The 22,106-nt window shown below is 35.8% G+C and overlaps 1 protein-coding gene across 3 annotated transcripts in view; it reads right to left on the bottom strand.

Moving 5' to 3' along the window:
• Positions 1-22,106, bottom strand: part of LOC142344786 (uncharacterized) — a 188,127-nt gene that overhangs the window by 116,317 nt on the left and 49,704 nt on the right. For all 3 annotated transcript variants that reach the window (XM_075396725.1, XM_075396726.1, XM_075396727.1), the window contains exons 11-12: positions 13,463-13,710; positions 12,830-13,183 (exon numbers count right to left, since the gene is read on the bottom strand). In XM_075396725.1, coding sequence (XP_075252840.1) covers positions 12,830-13,183; positions 13,463-13,710 — 602 coding nt within the window. The remainder of the gene's footprint in view (positions 1-12,829; positions 13,184-13,462; positions 13,711-22,106) is intronic.

Below are 22,106 nucleotides of genomic sequence, written 5' to 3'. Positions count from 1 at the left end.
TGATGTCATTTCCTAGTTGAACATACTTGTGTTTTTAGAGAGAGGCTAGAGGGGCTACTATCAATACCAATAAGCATTAGGGATGGTAGCTAAGACTTATAGGAACGACGTTCAATTAGCGGGCATCTAAAATTAGGCTTTATGGGTTAATCCCCTTTCTATTTCTGACTTCAATTTTTTATACTGACTCTGTTCATTTTGAATTGCTTTGCTGAGCAACTGATGTTCACATTCACTTTTAGCAGAATGAGAGAAGAGAGAAACTAGCCTAGAAAAGTCAAAAAGATTTCACGCAAAATGTCGAAAAAGCGGCAAAATGGTAAAGCGAAAAAAAAGTTCGACGAAGTAAACAAAAATAGGAGCGCTATAATAGCCGGCTGAGAAGATGAGGGCGGCTATTAAAAATGACAAAATTTTTAAATTTAAATTTAAAATTTTCTTAAATTCCAAGAAGTCAGTTCGTAAGAATCATCGATGGAGACGACGAACTAAAAAAACATAGCAGCACAAGTCCTGAAAGACAATCCTAACAATCGAACAAAAAACATAGAAGTACTCTACCTCACGAGCACAACAATTGAACAATGCCAGCCAAAACACAAACGAAATCATCAAAATTTGAAAATAAAAACAAACTAAAAAAATGTACTCGTTGCTCAAGCTCATAGCATTTACCCCGAAGGCAAAATTTTATCCCTTTAAGTAAACGTATCTGAAAAATGTTCAAAGCCAATTTTTGTTTCTGAAATCAGTCCACGACTATATCTGCTAGACCTGAAAAATTCACTGGCCCTTGATCGATTAACTAAAAAAAGAAATCAATTGCAAAATTTTAAAATCTTGCTGAAACTTGTGATAATATAATCTTCAGAGGGATTACTGTGTCCCTACAGGCTACACAGTAACCCTATTTCAAGCCTTGAAAAAACCATTGGCTCAAACATCGATATGCAATGATTTTCAGAAAAAAAGTTCAATATTCAAAAAATAGAAAACTGTTCTATTAAAATATTAAAAACAATTCTACTGACTCTAGCATCTATGTAATAACATGTTATCAAACCCTGGAGTAGGTTACCTGGCTAATGAGGCAAAAAAAATGAATGATAGACAATTGTTTTTAAAATAATTTAAAAATTGCAAATTTTATCAAAAATTTCTAATATTCGAAATGTTAATTTGTTAAAAACACACCCAATGACACACCAACAACCCAGGAGCAACTTTTAATCAGACCGTGGAAAAGGTTTTCTACCACTTGAGAATGGAAAAAAAATAGTTGAAAAAAAATTAGAAAAAAAATGCAGATTTTATCAACAAACTAGCAAGCCCGCAAAACCATAAGAAAATCATTTACACTAATTAGAGGTTTAAAAGAAGTAAAGGTTTCTGTTTCGAAACGATTCTTAAAAGCCATAGGTCTCACCACTTAGCTAACTATGCAAATTGCACTTGTCCTTTGCTCTTTCTACAGCAAATTTCTGGACTATGGCGTTCGTGCTATAAAACTCGCTTGTTTTTGCTATACCACATGCCTAATGAGCGCAAAAATATGGATATTAGGAGCTTAGATATGATGGGAAAAGGCGTCTAAAACGCATTTATTATGCGCTAGGTTGAATAATTAAGACCCCTAAAACATGTTACGATAGGAGCAATGTGAACTATTATGCTCAATTGAGACTGATATTTAATATAATAGAGTAAGATTAGACAATACGACTAAAACTGCGCAAAACTTAGTTTCATAGCAATTTTATGGATAACGGTAAAAGAAACGCAAATCAACATCTAAAAAATAAAACTGAACCTTTCGTTATCCTATGGAGGACAGAAAGCTGTTTCATTTTTCCAATTCAGTCTGTTTGAAGCTCTTGGTGTATTCTGTTTTGGCCTGCCGTTTCCTGGGGTGACTATCTGCTCAACTGGTTCTCTTGATCATTAAATTTGAGAAGAGAACAATAGAGAATTAAACAAAGGGAAAGAGAAACGGAAAGAAGGAAAGAGATAGAGAAAGAGAGCGCGAAACGGAACGTAGGAAAGAGAAAGAGAGGACGAAACAAACACAAAAAGAGCGAGAGAGAGAGAGAGAGAGAGAGAAACAGAGAGAGAGAGAGAGAGAGAAAAAAAGAGAGAGAGAGAACAACAAACAAACAAAGAGAGAGAGAGAGAGAGAGAGAGACAGAGAGAGAGAGAGAAAGTGAGAGAAAGAAAAAAAGAAAAGAAAGGAGAAAGAAAAAAAGAGTAAGAAAAATGATTGCTCTAAAATTCGTTTGAGAGGCAACAATACTAACGGGAAAAATCCAGTGGTTTTTTACCAAAAAACATCGTTCAAAGATTTGAAAAAAAATCAATGAAAAGACCAAGCGAATGGAGAAGAATCGCTACAACGAGAAAACAGTTGCCATTTTTCATAACCAAACACACACACACACACACCGAGATCATAAACCAACTCAGGTCGGAAGAAATGCTTTCGAACGCCAGGCGGAATAGTGTTGATAAAAAATTTTCGTGTCTACAAAAGGGAAGGTACCCGACACGCGTTCGAACCCTCGACCCTCAGAATAGAAGTCCTCCATCTTACCAACTGCGCATTAAATACTACAAGCAACCCTTTCTCACAATCAATTTTATTTTTTATCAATCAAAACATTTCAGACTGAGAACAATTGAGATCACACACAAATCAAAAAGAAAAGCGTGGAAAACTTAGTTGAAAACTAAGAGTGTTCGAGAATAGCGCAACCATCGTTTAATATTTATGATGATTAGCATTTTTCATCCCGCAAACACACTCACGAACATAAAACCACTCAGCGTCGCAACAAGTGCTCTCGGAACAACAGGCGGCATGGTGTTGATTGAAAATTTTCATCTCTACAAAAGGGAGTGTACCCGACACGGGTTCGAACCCTCGGCCCTCAGAATAGCAGTCCTTCATATCAACTGCGCTATAACGACTATAAACCGCCGTTTCTCACAATCGCTTTTATCGTAACGATAAACATATTTCAGATTGAATATTTGAGGTCTCACACAAATCAAGAAGTAAAGCGTAAAGAACTTAGTTGAAAACAAAGGGTATTCCAGAATAGCGCAGAATCTGTAAAGCTACAAATTTGCAGAAAACACACGTTTACAATAAGAAGTTCAAACATAGTTCGGGAGTTTTAAAAACACGTAATAAGCAGGACAGAAAATCCTCCCTCCGGGCGAGCATACTTTCCAGCCCTCATAACCTCGTGGTGACTGTACCTGATTAACAGTCTTGTCGCAGGTTCGGTTCCCATGCATCTACTTTGAGCCTTTTAGGTCATTGACCCCTCTCGATATGTTCGCTTAACCATGCTGCTCGATGCGGCTCTTAAACATGCGCATCGAGAGGCCCCTTAAACATGCAAAAAATTTATCCCGTTTTAGCGCTCACGCGTTTAACATATAGGATTAGCATTTTTCATCCCCCAAACACACAAAGCAACAAAAAACGACGCAGCGTCACAAATGCTCTCGAACAATAGGCGGCATGGTGTTGATATGAAATTTTCATGTCTACAAAAAGGTGGGTAGCCGAAACGGGTTCGAACCCTTGGCTCACAGAATAGCAGTCCCTGATCGTACCAACTGCGCTACAAAGACTCCATACCACCGTTTCTCACAAACGCTTTTATCGTATCAATAAACATATTTCAGATTGAGAGCATTTGGATCACACAAAAATCAAAAAAGAAAGCGTGAAATACTTTGTTGAAAACGCTAAAACTTTGCAGAAAAACACGTTTACAATAAGAACTCCAAACACAGTTCAGGAGCATTTAAAAAACACGTAGTACGCCGCAGGACAGTAAACCCTCCCTCTGGGCGAGCATACTTTCAAGCCCACTTAGCCTCGTGGTAACTGCACTTGACTAACAGTCTTTTGTCCCAGGTTCAGTTCTCACCCATCTACTTTGAGCCTTTTAGGTCATTGACCTCTCTCGGTATGTTTGCTTAACCATGCTGCTCAATGCGGCTCTTAAATGATAGACAATTGTTTTTAAAATAATTTAAAAATTGCAAATTTTATCAAAAATTTCTAATATTCGAAATGTTAATTTGTTAAAAACACACCCAATGACACACCAACAACCCAGGAGCAACTTTTAATCAGATCGTGGAAAAGGTTTTCTACCACTTGAGAATGGAAAAAAAAATAGTTGAAAAAAATTAGAAAAAAAATGCAGATTTTATCAACAAACTAGCAAGCCCGCAAAACCATAAGAAAATCATTTACACTAATTAGAGGTTTAAAAGAAGTAAAGGTTTCTGTTTCGAAACGATTCTTAAAAGCCATAGGTCTCACCACTTAGCTAACTATGCAAATTGCACTTGTCCTTTGCTCTTTCTACAGCAAATTTCTGGACTATGGCGTTCGTGCTATAAAACTCGCTTGTTTTTGCTATACCACATGCCTAATGAGCGCAAAAATATGGATATTAGGAGCTTAGATATGATGGGAAAAGGCGTCTAAAACGCATTTATTATGCGCTAGGTTGAATAATTAAGACCCCTAAAACATGTTACGATAGGAGCAATGTGAACTATTATGCTCAATTGAGACTGATATTTAATATAATAGAGTAAGATTAGACAATACGACTAAAACTGCGCAAAACTTAGTTTCATAGCAATTTTATGGATAACGGTAAAAGAAACGCAAATCAACATCTAAAAAATAAAACTGAACCTTTCGTTATCCTATGGAGGACAGAAAGCTGTTTCATTTTTCCAATTCAGTCTGTTTGAAGCTCTTGGTGTATTCTGTTTTGGCCTGCCGTTTTCTGGGGTGACTATCTGCTCAACTGGTTCTCTTGATCATTAAATTTGAGAAGAGAACAATAGAGAATTAAACAAAGGGAAAGAGAAACGGAAAGAAGGAAAGAGATAGAGAAAGAGAGCGCGAAACGGAACGAAGGAAAGAGAAAGAGAGGACGAAACAAACACAAAAAGAGCGAGAGAGAGAGAGAGAGAGAGAGAGAGAGAGAGAGAAACAGAGAGAGAGAGAGAGAGAGAGAGAGAAAGAGAGAGAGAACAACAAACAAACAAACAAAAAGAGAGAGAGACAGAGAGAGAGAAAGTGAGAGAAAGAAAAAAAGAAAAAAAGAAAGGAGAAAGAAAAAAGGAGTAAGAAAAATGATTGCTCTAAAATTCGTTTGAGAGGCAACAATACTAACGGGAAAAATCCAGTGGTTTTTTACCAAAAAACATCGTTCAAAGATTTGAAATAAAAAAATCAATGAAAAGACCAAGCGAATGGAGAAGAATCGCTACAACGAGAAAACAGTTGCCATTTTTCATCACCAAACACACACACACACACCGAGATCATAAACCAACTCAGGTCGGAAGAAATGCTTTCGAACGCCAGGCGGAATAGTGTTGATAAAAAATTTTCGTGTCTACAAAAGGGAGTGTACCCGACACGGGTTCGAACCCTCGGCCCTCAGAATAGCAGTCCTTCATATCAACTGCGCTATAGCGACTATAAACCGCCGTTTCTCACAATCGCTTTTATCGTAACGATAAACATATTTCAGATTGAATATTTGAGGTCTCACACAAATCAAGAAGTAAAGCGTAAAGAACTTAGTTGAAAACAAAGGGTATTCCAGAATAGCGCAGAATCTGTAAAGCTACAAATTTGCAGAAAACACACGTTTACAATAAGAAGTTCAAACATAGTTCGGGAGTTTTAAAAACACGTAGTAAGCAGGACAGAAAATCCTCCCTCCGGGCGAGCATACTTTCCAGCCCTCATAACCTCGTGGTGACTGTACCTGATTAACAGTCTTGTCGCAGGTTCGGTTCCCATGCATCTACTTTGAGCCTTTTAGGTCATTGACCCCTCTCGATATGTTCGCTTAACCATGCTGCTCGATGCGGCTCTTAAACATGCGCATCGAGAGGCCCCTTAAACATGCAAAAAATTTATCCCGTTTTAGCGCTCACGCGTTTAACATATAGGATTAGCATTTTTCATCCCCCAAACACACAAAGCAACAAAAAACGAAGCAGCGTCACAAATGCTCTCGAACAATAGGCGGCATGGTGTTGATATGAAATTTTCATGTCTACAAAAAGGTGGGTAGCCGAAACGGGTTCGAACCCTTGGCTCACAGAATAGCAGTCCCTGATCGTACCAACTGCGCTACAAAGACTCCATACCACCGTTTCTCACAAACGCTTTTATCGTATCAATAAACATATTTCAGATTGAGAGCATTTGGATCACACAAAAATCAAAAAAGAAAGCGTGAAATACTTTGTTGAAAACGCTAAAACTTTGCAGAAAAACACGTTTACAATAAGAACTTCAAACACAGTTCAGGAGCATTTAAAAAACACGTAGTACGCCGCAGGACAGTAAACCCTCCCTCTGGGCGAGCATACTTTCAAGCCCACTTAGCCTCGTGGTAACTGCACTTGACTAACAGTCTTTTGTCCCAGGTTCAGTTCTCACCCATCTACTTTGAGCCTTTTAGGTCATTGACCTCTCTCGGTATGTTTGCTTAACCATGCTGCTCAATGCGGCTCTTAAATAGGCGCTTCGAGAGGCCTCTTCAACATGCAAAAATTATGTCCCATTTTAGAGCTCGCGCGTTCAATATTTAGGAAGTATTAGCATTTTCATCACACAAAGGAACATATAACAACTCAGCAGCGTTGCAAAAAATGCTCCCGAACAACAGGCGGCATGTTCTCGATTAGAAATTTTAATGTCTACAAAAGGGAGAGGTACCGGACACGGGTTCGAACCCTCGACGACCCTCAGAATATCAGTCCTCCATCTTACCAACTGCCCTATAACGTCATATCAATAAACATATTTCAGATTGGGACAATTTGAAATCACACAAAAAAAGTAAAGCGTGAAAAACATAGTTGAAAGCTAAGCGCATTCTAGATTAGCGCAGAATCTATAAAGCTTAAACTTTGCAGAAAAACACACGTTTACAAGAAGAACTTCAAACATAGTTCAGGAGCATTTAAAAAACACGTAGTACCCAGGACAGAAAATCCTCCCTCTGGGCGAGCATACTTTCAAGCCCTCTTAGCCTCGCGGTAACTGCACTTGACTAACAGTCTTTTATCCCAGGTTCGGTTCTCACCCATCTACTTTGAGCCTATTAGTTCATTGATCTCTCGATATGTTCGCTTAACCATGCTGTTCAATGCAGCTCCTAAACATGCGCTTCGAGAGGCCCCATAAACAAGCAAAATATTCGACCCATTTTAGAGCTCAAGCGTTTAATATATAGGATGCTTAAATTCGAGACAATTAAATGTCGACAACCATTCCATTGTTACTAGAAAGTATGCAGTGCCCCATTATCAAACCTTAAATGAGATTCCCTGGCCACTGAGGCTGGAAAAACTCAAAAAACGACAAAATGTTTAAAAACATGAAAAGGATTGCAAAATTTAGTTTGCGTGTTTGTGTTTGTAGTATTCAAACCTATAGCTCATAGCAAGTAATTTTGTCTCGCAAGTATTTTTGTAATAAAATCATAAAGAGACCTTCATCAACAAGACCTTCAACAAAAACTCAAAAAAACAAAAAAATGAACATAACCCAATAACGTCGGGCGAATTGCTCTCAAACGGTTTAGTGATGCTAGCTTTAGCTTGATTCGACTTTGCAACTTTTGTTTTCTAGCTTTGAGTAAAAAATCAAATAAACTGATATTTTAAAAATTTACAAAATATTACAAAATTTAAAAAAGCTTCCAGATTTTGCAGTGAAAATGTTCAAAACAATTTTTTGTCTCTGGAGTTATGTCAAGTAAGCCATATGGAAGACTTGAAAAGCTTTGTTGGCCTGTAACTCAGAATTGGACAAATAATAAAAAGTATAAAAAAACACTCGCAAATTTCAACAGAATATTGATAAAATTCATGATATTAAAATCTTCAAAACCATTTCATTGTTTCAAGAGACCACCCAGTAGCCCCAGTCCAAGATTTAAACGGTTTCACTGGCTCATAAAGATCCATAAACTTGGAAAATGATAAAAACTTTTCGAAAGTATGAAAAAAATCAAAATTTTATCGAAAAATTGCTAAAGCTAGAGTCATTACAAGATTGAAAAACATTCCATTAACTCTCGAAACTATGCGAGACCTTATCATGAAGCCTTGGAGGTGTTCCCTACCGGAAAAAATGACGACGAAAAAAATTCAAAAAAACTTGATAAAATTGCAAGTACTTTCTAAAAATTGCTGATATTAAAATCTTGAAAAACATTACCTTACATCTAGAAGCCATGAAAAATCATATAATCAAACGCTAGAGAAGGTTATGTGGCTCTTTAGGCAAGAAAAACCCATAAAATGACAGAAATTCAAAATACTTGAAAAAAATTGCAAGTCGCATAAAAAAATTGGTCAAAAAATTTCTGATAAAAAAGTTGAAAACTAATCCAAGGCCACAAACGTTTTCCAAAAACTTGTCACCAAACCCTAACGAAGATTTTCTGTTAGGCTAAAGAACCTGATTAATGACAATATATGTCAAAAAAATTGAAAAAAAAATTGGAAGTTATGTAAAAAAAATGCTACAATTCGTCGTGTTGAAATCTTGATGGCCATTCGATTACACTTACACATAGAAACTATGCAGTAACCTATTGTAAACCCTAGAGGAGCTTTCTCAGCTCTTGAGGCTGGATAAAGCTAAAAACTGAAAATATTTCAAAACTGAAAAAATGTTAATTTTATCCAAAAAAATTGCTTAAATTTGTCCTATTAAAAATAGAAAGCAATTCCATAGAATACAAATTTATTCAGTAACTCATTATCAAACACCAAAGGACGTTTTCTGGCAACTGCGTCTAGAAAGACAAAATGAAAAATGAAAGAAAAAAAAATTTTGCGCGTTTTGTAAACCATTCCACTACCACTAGAAACTATGCAGTACCCTTATAAAAATCCTAGAGGAGGTTCCTTCATACATATGATTGAAAAACTCAGAAAATGACAATTTTTTTGAAATTTTTTTAAAATTCCAAGAAGTCAGTTCTTAAGAGTCATCGATGGAGACGACGAACTAAAAAAATAGGAGCACAAGTCCTGAAAGACAATCCAAAGAATCGAGTGAAAAACATAGAAGTACTCTTCCTCATGAGCACATCAATTGAATAATGCCAGCCAAAACACAAACGAAATCATTAAAATTTGAAAATAAAACAAACCAACTAAACAGAAATGTACTCGTTGCTCAAGCTCATAGCTTTTACCCCGAAAGTAAGTATTTAAAAACTATGTTCAAAGCCAATTATTGTCTCTGAAATCGGTCCACGACTATATCTGCTAGACCTGAAAAAATTCACTGGCCCTTGAAGATCTATTAACTCAAAAAATGAAATCAATTGCAAAATTTTAAAATCTAGCTGAAAATTGTGATATAATCTTCAGAGAGATTTCTGTGTCCCTGCAGGCTACACAGTAACCCTATTTCAAGCCTTGAAAAAACCATTGGCTCAAACATCGATATACAACGATTTTCAGAAAAGTTCAATATTCAAAAAAAAATGTTCTATTAAAATATTGAAAACAATTCTACTGACTCTAGCATCTATGTAATAACATGTTATCAAACCCTGGAGGAGGTTACCTGGCTAATGAGGCAAAAAAATTGAATGATAGACAATTGTTTTTAAAAAAATTCAAAAATTGCAAATTTTATCAAAAATTTCCAAAATTCGAAATGTTAATTTGTTGAAAACCAACAAAATGATACTAACTACCCCGGAGCATACATTAATCAGACCGTGGAATAGGTTTTCTGCCACATGATAATGGAAAAACATCAAAAGTTGACAAAAATTTTAGGAAAAAAATTGCAGATTTTATCAAAAAATGCTAAAATTCGAGACATTAAAATGTTGACAACCATTCTATTGTTACTAGAAACTATGCAGTGCCCCATTATCAAACCTTAAACAAGATTCCTTGGCCACTGAGTCTGGAAAAAAATAAAAAAACGACAAAATGTTTAAAAACATGAAAAAGATTGCAAAATTTGGTTTGCGTGTTTGTGTTTGTAGTACCAAAACCTGTAGCTCATAAAATGCTCATAACAAGTAATTTTGTCTCGCAAGTATTTTTGTAGAAAAATTTTCATAACAAAACTTTCATCAACTCTTAAAAACTTCAAAATAAGACTAATCAAACAAAAACTCAAAAAATCACAAAAAAAAACATGAACATAACCGAATAACGTCGGGCGAATTGCTCTCAGACGTCAGTAGCTAGCCGCGGCTTAGTGAGGCTAGGTTTAGCTTGATTCGACTCTGCATTTTTTTGAGTAATTCGACTCTAGCTTTGAGTAAAAAATCAAATAAATTAATATTTGAAAATTTACAACAAATTATTGCAAAATTTAAAAAAGCTTCCAGATTTTGCAGTGAAAATGTTCAAAACATTTTTTTGTCTCTGGGGTTATGTCAAGTAACCCATATGGAAGACTTCAAAAGCTTTGTTGGCCTGTAACGATCGTTCAATTCAGAATTGGACAAATATTAAAAAGTATAAAAAAAACACTCGCAAATTTCAACAGAATATTGCTGAAATTCATGATATTAAAATCTTCAAAACCATTTCATTGTTTCAAGAGACCACCCAGTAGCCCCAGTCCAAGATTTAAACGGTTTCACTGGCTCATAAAGATCCATAAACTTGAAACATGATAATAATTTTCCGAAAGTATGAAAAAAATCAAAATTTTATCGAAAAATTCCTAAAGCTAGAGTCATTACAAGATTGAAAACCATTCCATTAACTCTCGAAACTATGCGAGACCTTATCATGAAGCCTTGGAGGTGTTCCCTACCGGAAAAAATGACAAAACAAATTCAAAAAAAACTTGATAAAATTGCAAATACTTTCTAAAAATTGCTGATATTAAAATCTTGAAAACCATTACCTTACATCTAGAAGCTATGAAAAACCATATAATCAAACGCTGGAGGAATTTATATGGCTCTTTAGGCACGAAAAACCCCAAAAAATGACAAATTCAAAATACTTGAAAAAAATTGCAAGTTGCATAAAAAAATTGGTCAAAAAATTTCTGATAAAAAAGTTGAGAACTAATCCAAGGCCACAAACGTTTTCCAAATATCAAACCATAATGGAGATTTTCTGTTAGGCTGAAGAACCTGATTAATGACAATAAATGTCAAAAAAAAAATTGAAAGCTATACAAAAAAACGCCAAAATTTGTGATATTGAAATCTTGATAGCCATTCCATTACACTTAGAAACTATGCAGTACCATATTGTAGAGGAGCTTTCTCGGCTCTTGAGGCTGGATAAACCTAAAAATTGACAAAAATTTTCAAAAAACGTGAAAATGCAAATTTTATCCAAAAATATTGCTTAAAATTGTCATATTAAAAATTTGAAAGCAATTCCATGGAATATAAATTTTTCAGTAACTTATTGTCAAACATCTAAAGACGCTTTCTGGCCCCTGCGTCTAGAAAGACAAGAATAATGAAAAATACATTTCAGAAACAAAGAAAAAATTTTGCACGTTTTTGTCAAAAAGATTCTAAAATTCGTGATGTTAAAAAGTTGAAACCATTCCACTACCACCAGAAACTATGCAGTACCCTATTAAAAAACCCTAGAGGAGGTTCCTTGACACCCAGAGCTGAACAAATTAAACAAAAAATTTTAAAATCTTGAAAAAAATTGTGAAAATTAGTATAAAATTGCGCGTATTTTTAGCGATCGTCAGTAGACACGGGGGGGGGTGTGCACCGGAAGGGGGTGTGAAGGGGGAGGGAGTCGGCAACAGTGGGGTGACGGTCAACAGCGTTGTGGGGGTACCAACAGTGGGGGTGTCTTAAATTTGCGTCTTTAGCAAGCGGTTGTTCATCAGGAGCTAGCCACGGGGGGTTGAACTGGGGGCTGATGGGGGCGGGGGGGGGGCGTTGGGCAACAGTGGGGTGCGGGGCAATAGCGCGGTGGGGGGTGGGGACAAAAGTGGGGGTCAACAGTGGGGTTGTCGTCAACCTCTAAGAACCTCCCTTCACACCATAAGTATAAGTCTCCAAAACAGTGTGAGCTGAAAGAGAGCTGAAAAGCTCTTAGAGCACTTAATGCCCGCAGGGCGCTACCTGTTTATCCCGTTTTTGAAGACAAAAAGTGAAAAGCGTCAGACAAAAAATCGGTCAAGCGAAAAATTGCAAAAAAAAGACCGACAGGACTAAAATAATTGCTACAAATTTCGTTGCATATAATTGCATTATTTTGAGCACAAAAACTCCTAAAAATGACCTTTTAACCTTAAATCAAGGCAATCCCAGCAGCTGCACAACTCTAAGTACTACTAAAGACCACGTTAGGCCTCTAATGAAACTTAATGCCCGCTGGGCGTTACCTGTTTATCCCGTTTTGAAATATCAAAGTCATTGAAAAAATGTGTGAACACATCTTAAAAAAAACACAGCGCACCAATACAATTCAAATTCTTTAAATTGTAAAAAATTAGGAGCGCTATAATAGCCGCCTGGAATTGCTGACGCGGCTATTAAAAACCAAAGAGAAGGCCAATAATAGCCTCAGCTATCGCTTCGTGGCTATTAAAAACCGAGAGCACCGCAATATAGCTCTATTCAGCTTACAGCTTCGCAGCTATAAAACCACGATGTCGGCAATAATAGCCGCTATCGCTTCGCGGCTATTAATGAAAAATAGATCACCATAACACCTCTTCGAGTCGTAAAAAAATAGGAGTGCAATAATAGCCTGCTGAGAAAATGAGGGCGGCTATTAGACATACTTCGTTGAAGGGGAATAGTTGGCTGCATCTGGCCATCTTTCTTCAATCTCCTCTTAGCTAATTGCTCTTCCGACGTCACAAGAGGTCTTTGCTTAGCCTCCGCATTGACAGTTCCAAATTCCGCCATTCTGTTCTGGTCAAACTCAATGAAACTATTAGCACTCTTGCTTTTTATTTCTCCTTGTTTCTCACTCACTGGTCGCTCCTGCATCGGGGAGTGCATTGTTACTATTTTGCCATTAGCGTAAGTACTACTGCCGTATGGTACTACTGTATAGGGTGGTTGTCTCTCGTGGGGTATGTTAACATATACTGGCTGATTTTTGTGACTTCCAAATGCTGCAGTCGCGTCACCTGAAACACATACAACAGATACAACTTCGGTACTCTGTTTTTACGCATTTTTGCTTTGAAATGTGGTTACAATTAACAAATCCAAAGCTCAGTACTCGGCTTCAAGTCAATTTTATGGCATTTTTGCTCCATGCCCATTCAGCTCCTCTACAACCATCCTCTGGTAAAAAAAATAGGTCGCATTTATACCTTTTTTGAAGTGATAGATATCAATATACTACATCACGCATCTATCAATTCAAATCTGTTTGATGCAAAAAATTGAGGATAACAGCTAACCTTGACTGGCTCCTGCATTAATGCCCAGTGAAGCTGCGACATTGCCTCCAAGGTGACCTTCAGGAGTAGACTGGGAGGGGTAGTAAGGATTGTTGCTCGGAGGCGTGGGGGTGGCGGTCGAGTGTACCGCAGCAGATACCAAACTAGCTGGCCATGTTTGAGGTACTCTGGAATTGTTCAATACTGAGCTCAAATTCTGATACATCTTGTTCACTGGCAAAAAGGGGAACAGGTTTGTTGCTTCGGAGCTGAAAGTAAATGAGCAGTTAAAAGTTATTAATTACTACATAACAACAGTAAAAGCTTCTAGACAAGCAACAACAATTTATAAACGGAACGCAAATTTCAACTCGGATCCTATCCATTCGAGGAAACTATTAAATCATCTTTGTTCCTTAGTCGATAGATAGGTACAATTCCTATAAATCGAGGTTTGTGGTCCAAAAAAATTGTGGCCCCAGCGATCACTAATAAAGCCCCTTTCATCAGTAAAACATTTTAAAACGTGAGGCGCTAGAGGCCATTAAAATTCCGTGGTAATTTTTTCCAATAACAAATTTCAAATTTTTCTATTTTATTATATCAGCATTGATCATTTTTAAATTAATAGCAATTTTTAACTTCCAATGAATAATTGCGGATCACTTTACAAGAAAATAGCCGGCAGATTGCCAGAAAAGAGCCACCATTGACAACACTGACCAACATTGGGAATGAAACAGTCGAGAAAAATTGACGACAGCCTATTGATTGTGTCCGAAATTTATAAACCATACCCGGCAGATTGCCGGAAAATAGCCGCCGTTGATTCCAATAAGCATGATTGGGATTGAAAGAATAGAAGATATTGAAAAAAAAAAGATTTTTGTACAAAAACATTTTTTAAGTCCGATTTATTTTGATGACATTTCGTAATTGAACATAAGGTACTTCTGTTTCTTAGAGAGAGGCTACAGGGGCTACTATCAATACCAATAAGCACTAGAGATGGTAACTAAGACTTATAGGAACGACGTTCAAATAGCGGGCATCTAAAATTGGGCTTTATGGGTTTATCCCGTTTCTACATCTGACTTCAATTTTGTATACTGACTCTGTTCATTTTGAATTGCTTTGCTGAGCAACTGATGTTCAAAATCACTTTTAGCAGAATGAGAGAAGAGAGAAACTAGCCTAGAGAAGTCAAAAAGATATCACGCAAAATGTTGAAAAAGCGGCAAAATGAGGTAAAGCGAAACATTTTTTTATTCGACGAAGTAAAAAAACATAGCAGGACAAGTCCTGACGTACAATTCAAAGAATTTTCATTGACTAAACAGAAAACTAGACCTAGAACGGACTATGAATGGATTGGAAAAATCATTTAGAAAAAAATCCTATCCAAAAAATCGAAAAAACATTAAAAATCAAAGTGAAATTGCGGCATGTGAACAAAAAATCACTACCGATAAAGCGAATTTTTGTTCAAACACCATATTCTCACTCTATTTTAAAATTAGAGCGAAAAAATTTCACGCCGCAAAACCACCCGCTTTTTCGCTCCATTTCCTGTTTCGGCGTGACCAAAATCACTACACCAATTTGACTTCAAAAATCATGAAAATGTGTGAACAGATCTTTAAAAAAAGACAGCGCCCCAATACAATTCAAATTCTTTGAATTGTAAAAAATAGGTGCACTATAATAGCCGGCTGAGAAGATGAGGGCGGCTATTAATAAAATCTGATTTGGTCCGCAGTTTCATTAGATTTCAAAAAGGTTGAATTCAGCCTCTAAATTGGAGGACAATAAACTAAATATTCCGAGGAACTTTCATAACTTAATGCACCAGGTCCTTAAATATTACGCGTATTAGTGCCCACGCTTTATTGGTTTATCCCTTTGCTTTTCATTTCGCTCTTTGGCCGTATTTGCCTAATTTTGCCGAATGAGCTCTAAATTCCATCCAGTTGAAACAGTGAATGGTGAATATGTAACAACAGTTACTGAAAATATGAAAAAGTACAAGACAAACAGCGAAATCGCAAACTAGTTTAAGATTACATATAATACACTCATTTATGATTGAAATGGTCAAAAAGACTCGCAATCGTAAAATAACTTGTCAATAGTGTGCAGGAAAACCATTTTACCCAAAAAGTGAAGTAAAAACTTGAAAAAAGTGCTTCGCACGTTATCAAGAAAATTGTGCTCCCTTAGCGAAACTTTTTAGACCTACTTTTCTCGCTCTCTCCAAAACGCGATATGAACGAAAATTAAACACACTCTCTCTCTCTTCTCTTCTCTTCTCTTCTCTTCTCTTCTCTTCAAATCCATTCAGCCGTTTGACCTAACTCTTAGTTTTCACGCGCGGCATTCACTTTTGCATCACGTTTTAAATACATTGCAAAAAATCATCGATAAAAAAGACGCTCCACCAATACTTCTCTTCGAGAGACAGCACCCCAATAAAATACAATTTATTTTAATTGTAAAAATCCACGAACACCGCAATATAGCTGCAATCAGCTTCTAGCTGTGAAAATGATTAATTCTGATTCGTGCACTTTGATCATGGGCACTAAATGGCTGAAATTGTTGGAGTGTCATCTGCTGTAAACCAGAGAAAAAACTAATCAAAAATATTAAAGCAAAGATCAGATTATTCTTCAAACAATTTTCGGCGAAATTTTAATTTTTTTTGCTGGAAAAAAGTATGTTCTGAAACCTTGGCATCCAATTGAAAACATAACCGACTAACATCGGGCAAATTGCTCTCAAACGACTGGTTGGCTTCGTTAGTAGCTGGCCAGGGATTAGTGAGGCTAGCTTTAGCTTAATTGAAGGGGCGTGAGTTGAGCGCAGCGGGGAGGGGGTTAACGTCTGAAAACCGCCCTTACCACTAGAAGTATAAGTCTCCAAAACAAATTGTGAATCGCATACTTGGAGACTAGGTCAAAACTAAAATCGCATACTTACAGAAAAGTATGAATAGCAACCTCTGTAAAATAGGCAACCTAAAATAGTTTCAAGTAACCTGAAACGTCTGAGGTAAACCATTACTAACCAAGAAAGTCAGCAATTAAAGTTCAATTAAAGTTCAAAGTTCAAAGAAGATTGCAAGAAACTAAAAAAAACTTACAAAAAACTCGCTCCACTAAGAGCGAAAAAAGACGTCACACACACACTTCAGTTGAAATTTCATGAACGAATGAACAAAAAGCAGCTTTGAAGTGGTTGTGACGTCATATGGTCGTGAGAAAAATCGCGACGACGAAATAAAAAAACATAGCAGGACAAATCCTGACGTACAATTCAAAGAATTTTCATTAACTAAACAAAAAATAGACCCAGAACGGACTATGAGTGAATTGGAAAAACCATTTCTAAAAAAATCAGATCAAAATCAAAACAACAAAAAACAGAAAATCAATGTCAAAATGCCGCTAGCGAGAAAAAAACACTGGCGAGAAATGTAAATTTGATTCTAACAAAAAACTAGGCATAGAACGAACTATGAATAGAATGGGAAAACCATTTAGAAAAAAATACAATCCTGAAAACTGAAAAACTGTAAAATTCAAAGTGAAATTGCCGCATGTGACCAAATAACCACTAGCGAGAAAGCGAATTTTTGTTCAAACACCGGTTTCTCACTCTACTTTAAAATAAGAGCAAAAAAATTCACGCCGCAAAACCACTCGCTTTTTTGCTCCATTTGCTGTTTCGGCGTGACCAAAATCATTACCCCAATTTGACTTCAAAAATCATGAAAATGAGTGAACAGATCTTAAAAAAAGACAGCGCCCACTACAATTCAAACTCTGTGAATTGTAAAAACCAAGAGAAGGCCAAAAAAAGCCCCAGCTATCGCTGTGGGGCTATTAATAAAATTTACTGAATCAACGCAAAGCTTTGCATTTTCCTAGCAAAGTGCCCACACAACAAATAATAAACACAACCCTAATAAACTATGCAATTCTTTTATTATTGGCCATAAAAATTAACAAAAAAATTCGAAGCAATAATTAAAAATATGAGACGATAAAAATAAACTTGAAGCCGAAACCATAATTTTCACAGTTGGAACAAAATTTCTCTGCTAAGCGATAACCAGCTTCCAATTTTCATTTCTAAAGCTAAAACAAACTAAAAGAGCCCAACATTAAAAATGATTCTCAAAATTCAAAATTATGCCAAAGTTGCTGAATGAAACTAAATTTCATCTAAATACATTCTTCATAAAATTGAAGCGAAAACTTAAGTCTAATTTACCAACAAAAATCACTCAAAGTTCTTTTGTAGCACAACAAAAAAGAAAATAACTATTAAAAAAAATCCAATGAGAGAAAACCAATTCACTTCAAAAACTCGAAAATACTGATACAGACATATAAGAAAGCCTTTCCATATTCATTGATCATAGAATAATTAACAAAAACGATTTAAAAATCAACAAACAATAAAAAAAAATGTTCAGCCGATCCTCCCCCTTGTAAGCTTATTGGGGAAACAATGAAATAGGAAAATGGTTACATATTACAGCAGTCATAATCAAAAAAAGTTTTTACCTTAGTAATAAGACACACACACACACAACATCGTCGGACAAATTGCTCTCGAACGACAGACGGGACAAAGTAATTCATTGGGGGCTCTAGCCTAGATAAATTTTTCTTTATGGGTGCAAATCACTTAGCATGGATTCAAACACTTCCGAGCTGAAGAACTGCAGAATAAACTACTCGGCTAACTGTACCTTATGTCAAAAAAACAATCGCCTTTATTTTAGTAAAAGACTGAAAAATCTTCAAACATAGCCGGCAGATTGCCGGAATAGCTGCGAAAGAATAGACTCGCATGACGTATAATAAAGATAGAAACAGATACAGATGTAAAATGAAAAAAAATAGACGCCGCTCAAAAAGCTAGGTGAAAAACATTCAGCGATAACTTTAAAAAAGCTTATTAACAATCATTCCGCAGAAGCCTTTTATTAGGGACCTTAACTGCACATATAAGTTCCTTTGACCATAAACTATTTCAAGTTAAACTTAAGTTTTAAAGTGCAAATTTTTAAAATGAGGTAAGTCAAGTATGATCAAAATGTAATCACGCAAATGATCTAAAAACTTTTGCTAGAGAGAAAATTAGAAATGACATCACGCGCGCAATCGCCGTTGGTGAGAGATGAAATAAAAAAACATAGCAAGACAAATCCTGACGCACAATTCAAAGAATTTTCATTAACTAAACAAAAAAATAGACCCAGAACGGACTATGAGTGAATTGGAAAAACCATCTCTAAAAAAATCAGATCAAAATCAAAACAACAAAAAACAGAAAATCAATGTCAAAATGCCGCTAGCGAGAAAAAAATACTGGCGAGAAATGTAAATTTGATTCTAACAAAAAACTAGGCATAGAACGAACTATGAATAGAATGGGAAAACCATTTAGAAAAAAATACAACCCCAAAAACTGAAAAACTGTAAAAATCAAAGTGAAATTGCCGCATGTGACCAAATAACCACTAGCGAGAAAGCGAATTTTTGTTCAAACACCGTTTTCTCACTCTACTTCAAAATAAGAGCAAAAAAATTCACGCCGCAAAACCACTCGCTTTTTCGCTCCATTTGCTGTTTCGGCGTGACCAAAATCACTTCCCAAATTTGACTTCAAAAATCATGAAAATGGGTGAACAGATCTTAAAAAAAAGACAGCGCCCCACTACAATTCAAATTCTATGAATTGTAAAAACCAAGAGAAGGCCAAAAATAGCCCCAGCTATCGCTGTGGGGCTATTAATAAAATTTACTGAATCAACGCAAAGCTTTGCATTTTCCTAGCAAAGTGCCCACACAACAAATAATAAACACAACCCTAATAAACTATGCAATTCTTTTATTATTGGCCATAAAAATTAACAAAAAAATTCGAAGCAATAATTAAAAATATGAGACGATAAAATTAAACTTGAAGCCGAAACCATAATTTTCACAGTTGGAACAAAATTTCTCTGCTAAGCGATAACCAGCTTCCAATTTTCATTTCTAAAGCTAAAACAAACTAAAAGAGCCCAACATTAAAAATGATTCTCAAAATTCAAAATTATGCCAAAGTTGCTGAATGAAACTAAATTTCATCTAAATACATTCTTCATAAAATTGAAGCGAAAACTTTAGTCTAATTTACCAACAAAAATCACTCAAAGGTCTTTTGTAGCACAACAAAAAAGAAAATAACTATTAAAAAAAATCCAATGAGAGAAAACCAATTCACTTCAAAAACTCGAAAATACTGATACAGACATATAAGAAAGCCTTTCCATATGCATTGATCATAGAATAATTAACAAAACAATTTAAAAATCAACAAACATTAAAAAAATGTTCAGCCGATCCTCCCCCTTGTAAGCTTATTGGGGAAACAATGAAATAGGAAAATGGTTACATATTACAGCAGTCTTAATCAAAAAAAGTTTTTACCTTAGTAATAAGACACACACACACACAACATCGTCGGACAAATTGCTCTCGAACGACAGACGGGACAAAGTAATTCATTGGGGGCTCTAGCCTAGATAAATTTTTCTTTATGGGTGCAAATCACTTAGCATGGATTCAAACACTTCCGAGCTGAAGAACTGCAGAATAAACTACTCGGCTATCTGTACCTTATGTCAAAAAAACAATCGCCTTTATTTTAGTAAAAGACTGAAAAATCTTCAAACATAGCCGGCAGATTGCCGGAATAGCTGCGAAAGAATAGACTCGCATGACGTATAATAAAGATAGAAACAGATACAGATGTAAACTGAAAAAAAACGCCGCTCAAAAAGCTAGGTGAAAAACATTCAGCGATAACTTTAAAAAAGCTTATTAACAATCATTCCGCAGAAACCTTTTATTAGGGACCTTAACTGCACATATAAGTTCCTTTGACCATAAACTATTTGAAGTTAAACTTAAGTTTTATAGTGCAAATTTTTTAAATGAGGTAAGTCAAGTATGATCAAAATGTAATCACGCAAATGATCTAAAAACTTTTGCTAGAGAAAATTAGAAATGACGTCACGCGCGCAAACGCCGTTGGTGAGAGGAAGAAGTAATTCAGAAAATTTGACATTTTCAGCTTTGCTGTGTGAACAAATGTAAAACGAAAAAGAGCGTCAGACGACGAAATAAAATCATAGCAGGACAAGTCCTGACGTACAATTCAAAGAATTTTCATTGATTAACCAAAAAGCGAATTGGGAAACAAAAACCATGAGCCAATTGGGAAAACCATTTCTAAAGAAATCAGATAAAAAACCTGAAAAAAACAGAAAATCAATGTCAAAATGCCGCATGCGCAAAAAAAAACCACTAGCGAGAAAAATAAATTTGGTTCAAACAAAAAACTAGGCCCAGAATGAACTAAGAATGGATTGTAAAAACCACGTAGAAAAAAATCCGACCCAAGAAATCGAAAAAAAACAGTAAAATCAAAGTGAAATTGCCGCATGTGAACAAAAAAACCACTAGCGAGAAAGCAAATTTTTGTGCAAACACCATTTTCTCACTCTACTTTAAAATTAGAGCAAAAATTGTACACCGCAAACCCACTCCTTTTCGCTTCACTTCCTGTTTCGGCGTGACCAAAATCACTACTCCAATTTGACTACAAAAAACATAGCTGGCAGATTGCCAGAAAATAGCCGCAATAGATTCGTAGATCGGCAGTTTAAAAAAACAGTAAAAAAGGCAGACCAAAAAAATTCGTCTTTTCATTGAAGGCTGATCTGTTATATTTTGATTAAAAATCTGTATAAGTTATTGCTGCCTCTATTAGCTGATCTCAAATAACCTTCATTTAGAGTGACACACACCCATTTGACCTTATCTCTTTGAATTAAAGTAAATAAATGTCAATTTAAAAGTGAGGAAGTCATTTTTGAGAGAGGTAAGTCAAGTGTGACCAAAAATTTAATCACGCGCATGAACAAAAAAACTCGCTCCACTAAGAGCGAAAAATGACGTCACACATGCAATTCAGTTGAAATTGCATGAACGAATGAACAAAAAGTGGCTGTGACGTCATATGGTCGTAACAAAAATCATGACGAAATAAAAAAACATAGCAGGACAAGTCCTGACGTACAATTCAAAGAAATTTCATTGACTTAACAGAAAACTAGACCTAGAACGGACTATGAATGGATTGGAAAAATCATTTAGAAAAAAATCCTATCCAAAAAATCGAAAAAACATTAAAAATCAAAGTGAAATTGCGGCATGTGAACAAAAAATCACTACCGATAAAGCGAATTTTTGTTCAAACACCATATTCTCACTCTATTTTAAAATTAGAGCGAAAAAATTTCACGCCGCAAAACCACCCGCTTTTTCGCTCCATTTCCTGTTTCGGCGTGACCAAAATCACTACACCAATTTGACTTCAAAAATCATGAAAATGTGTGAACAGATCTTTAAAAAAAGACAGCGCCCCAATACAATTCAAATTCTTTGAATTGTAAAAAATAGGTGCACTATAATAGCCGGCTGAGAAGATGAGGGCGGCTATTAATAAAATCTGATTTGGTCCGCAGTTTCATTAGATTTCAAAAAGGTTGAATTCAGCCTCTAAATTGGAGGACAATAAACTAAATATTCCGAGGAACTTT

This window comes from Convolutriloba macropyga, chromosome 8, assembly GCF_964194025.1.
Source record: "Convolutriloba macropyga chromosome 8, txConMacr16.3, whole genome shotgun sequence".
Classification (NCBI taxonomy): domain Eukaryota; kingdom Metazoa; phylum Xenacoelomorpha; order Acoela; family Convolutidae; genus Convolutriloba; species Convolutriloba macropyga.
This window is presented reverse-complemented; position numbering and strand designations above follow the sequence as displayed.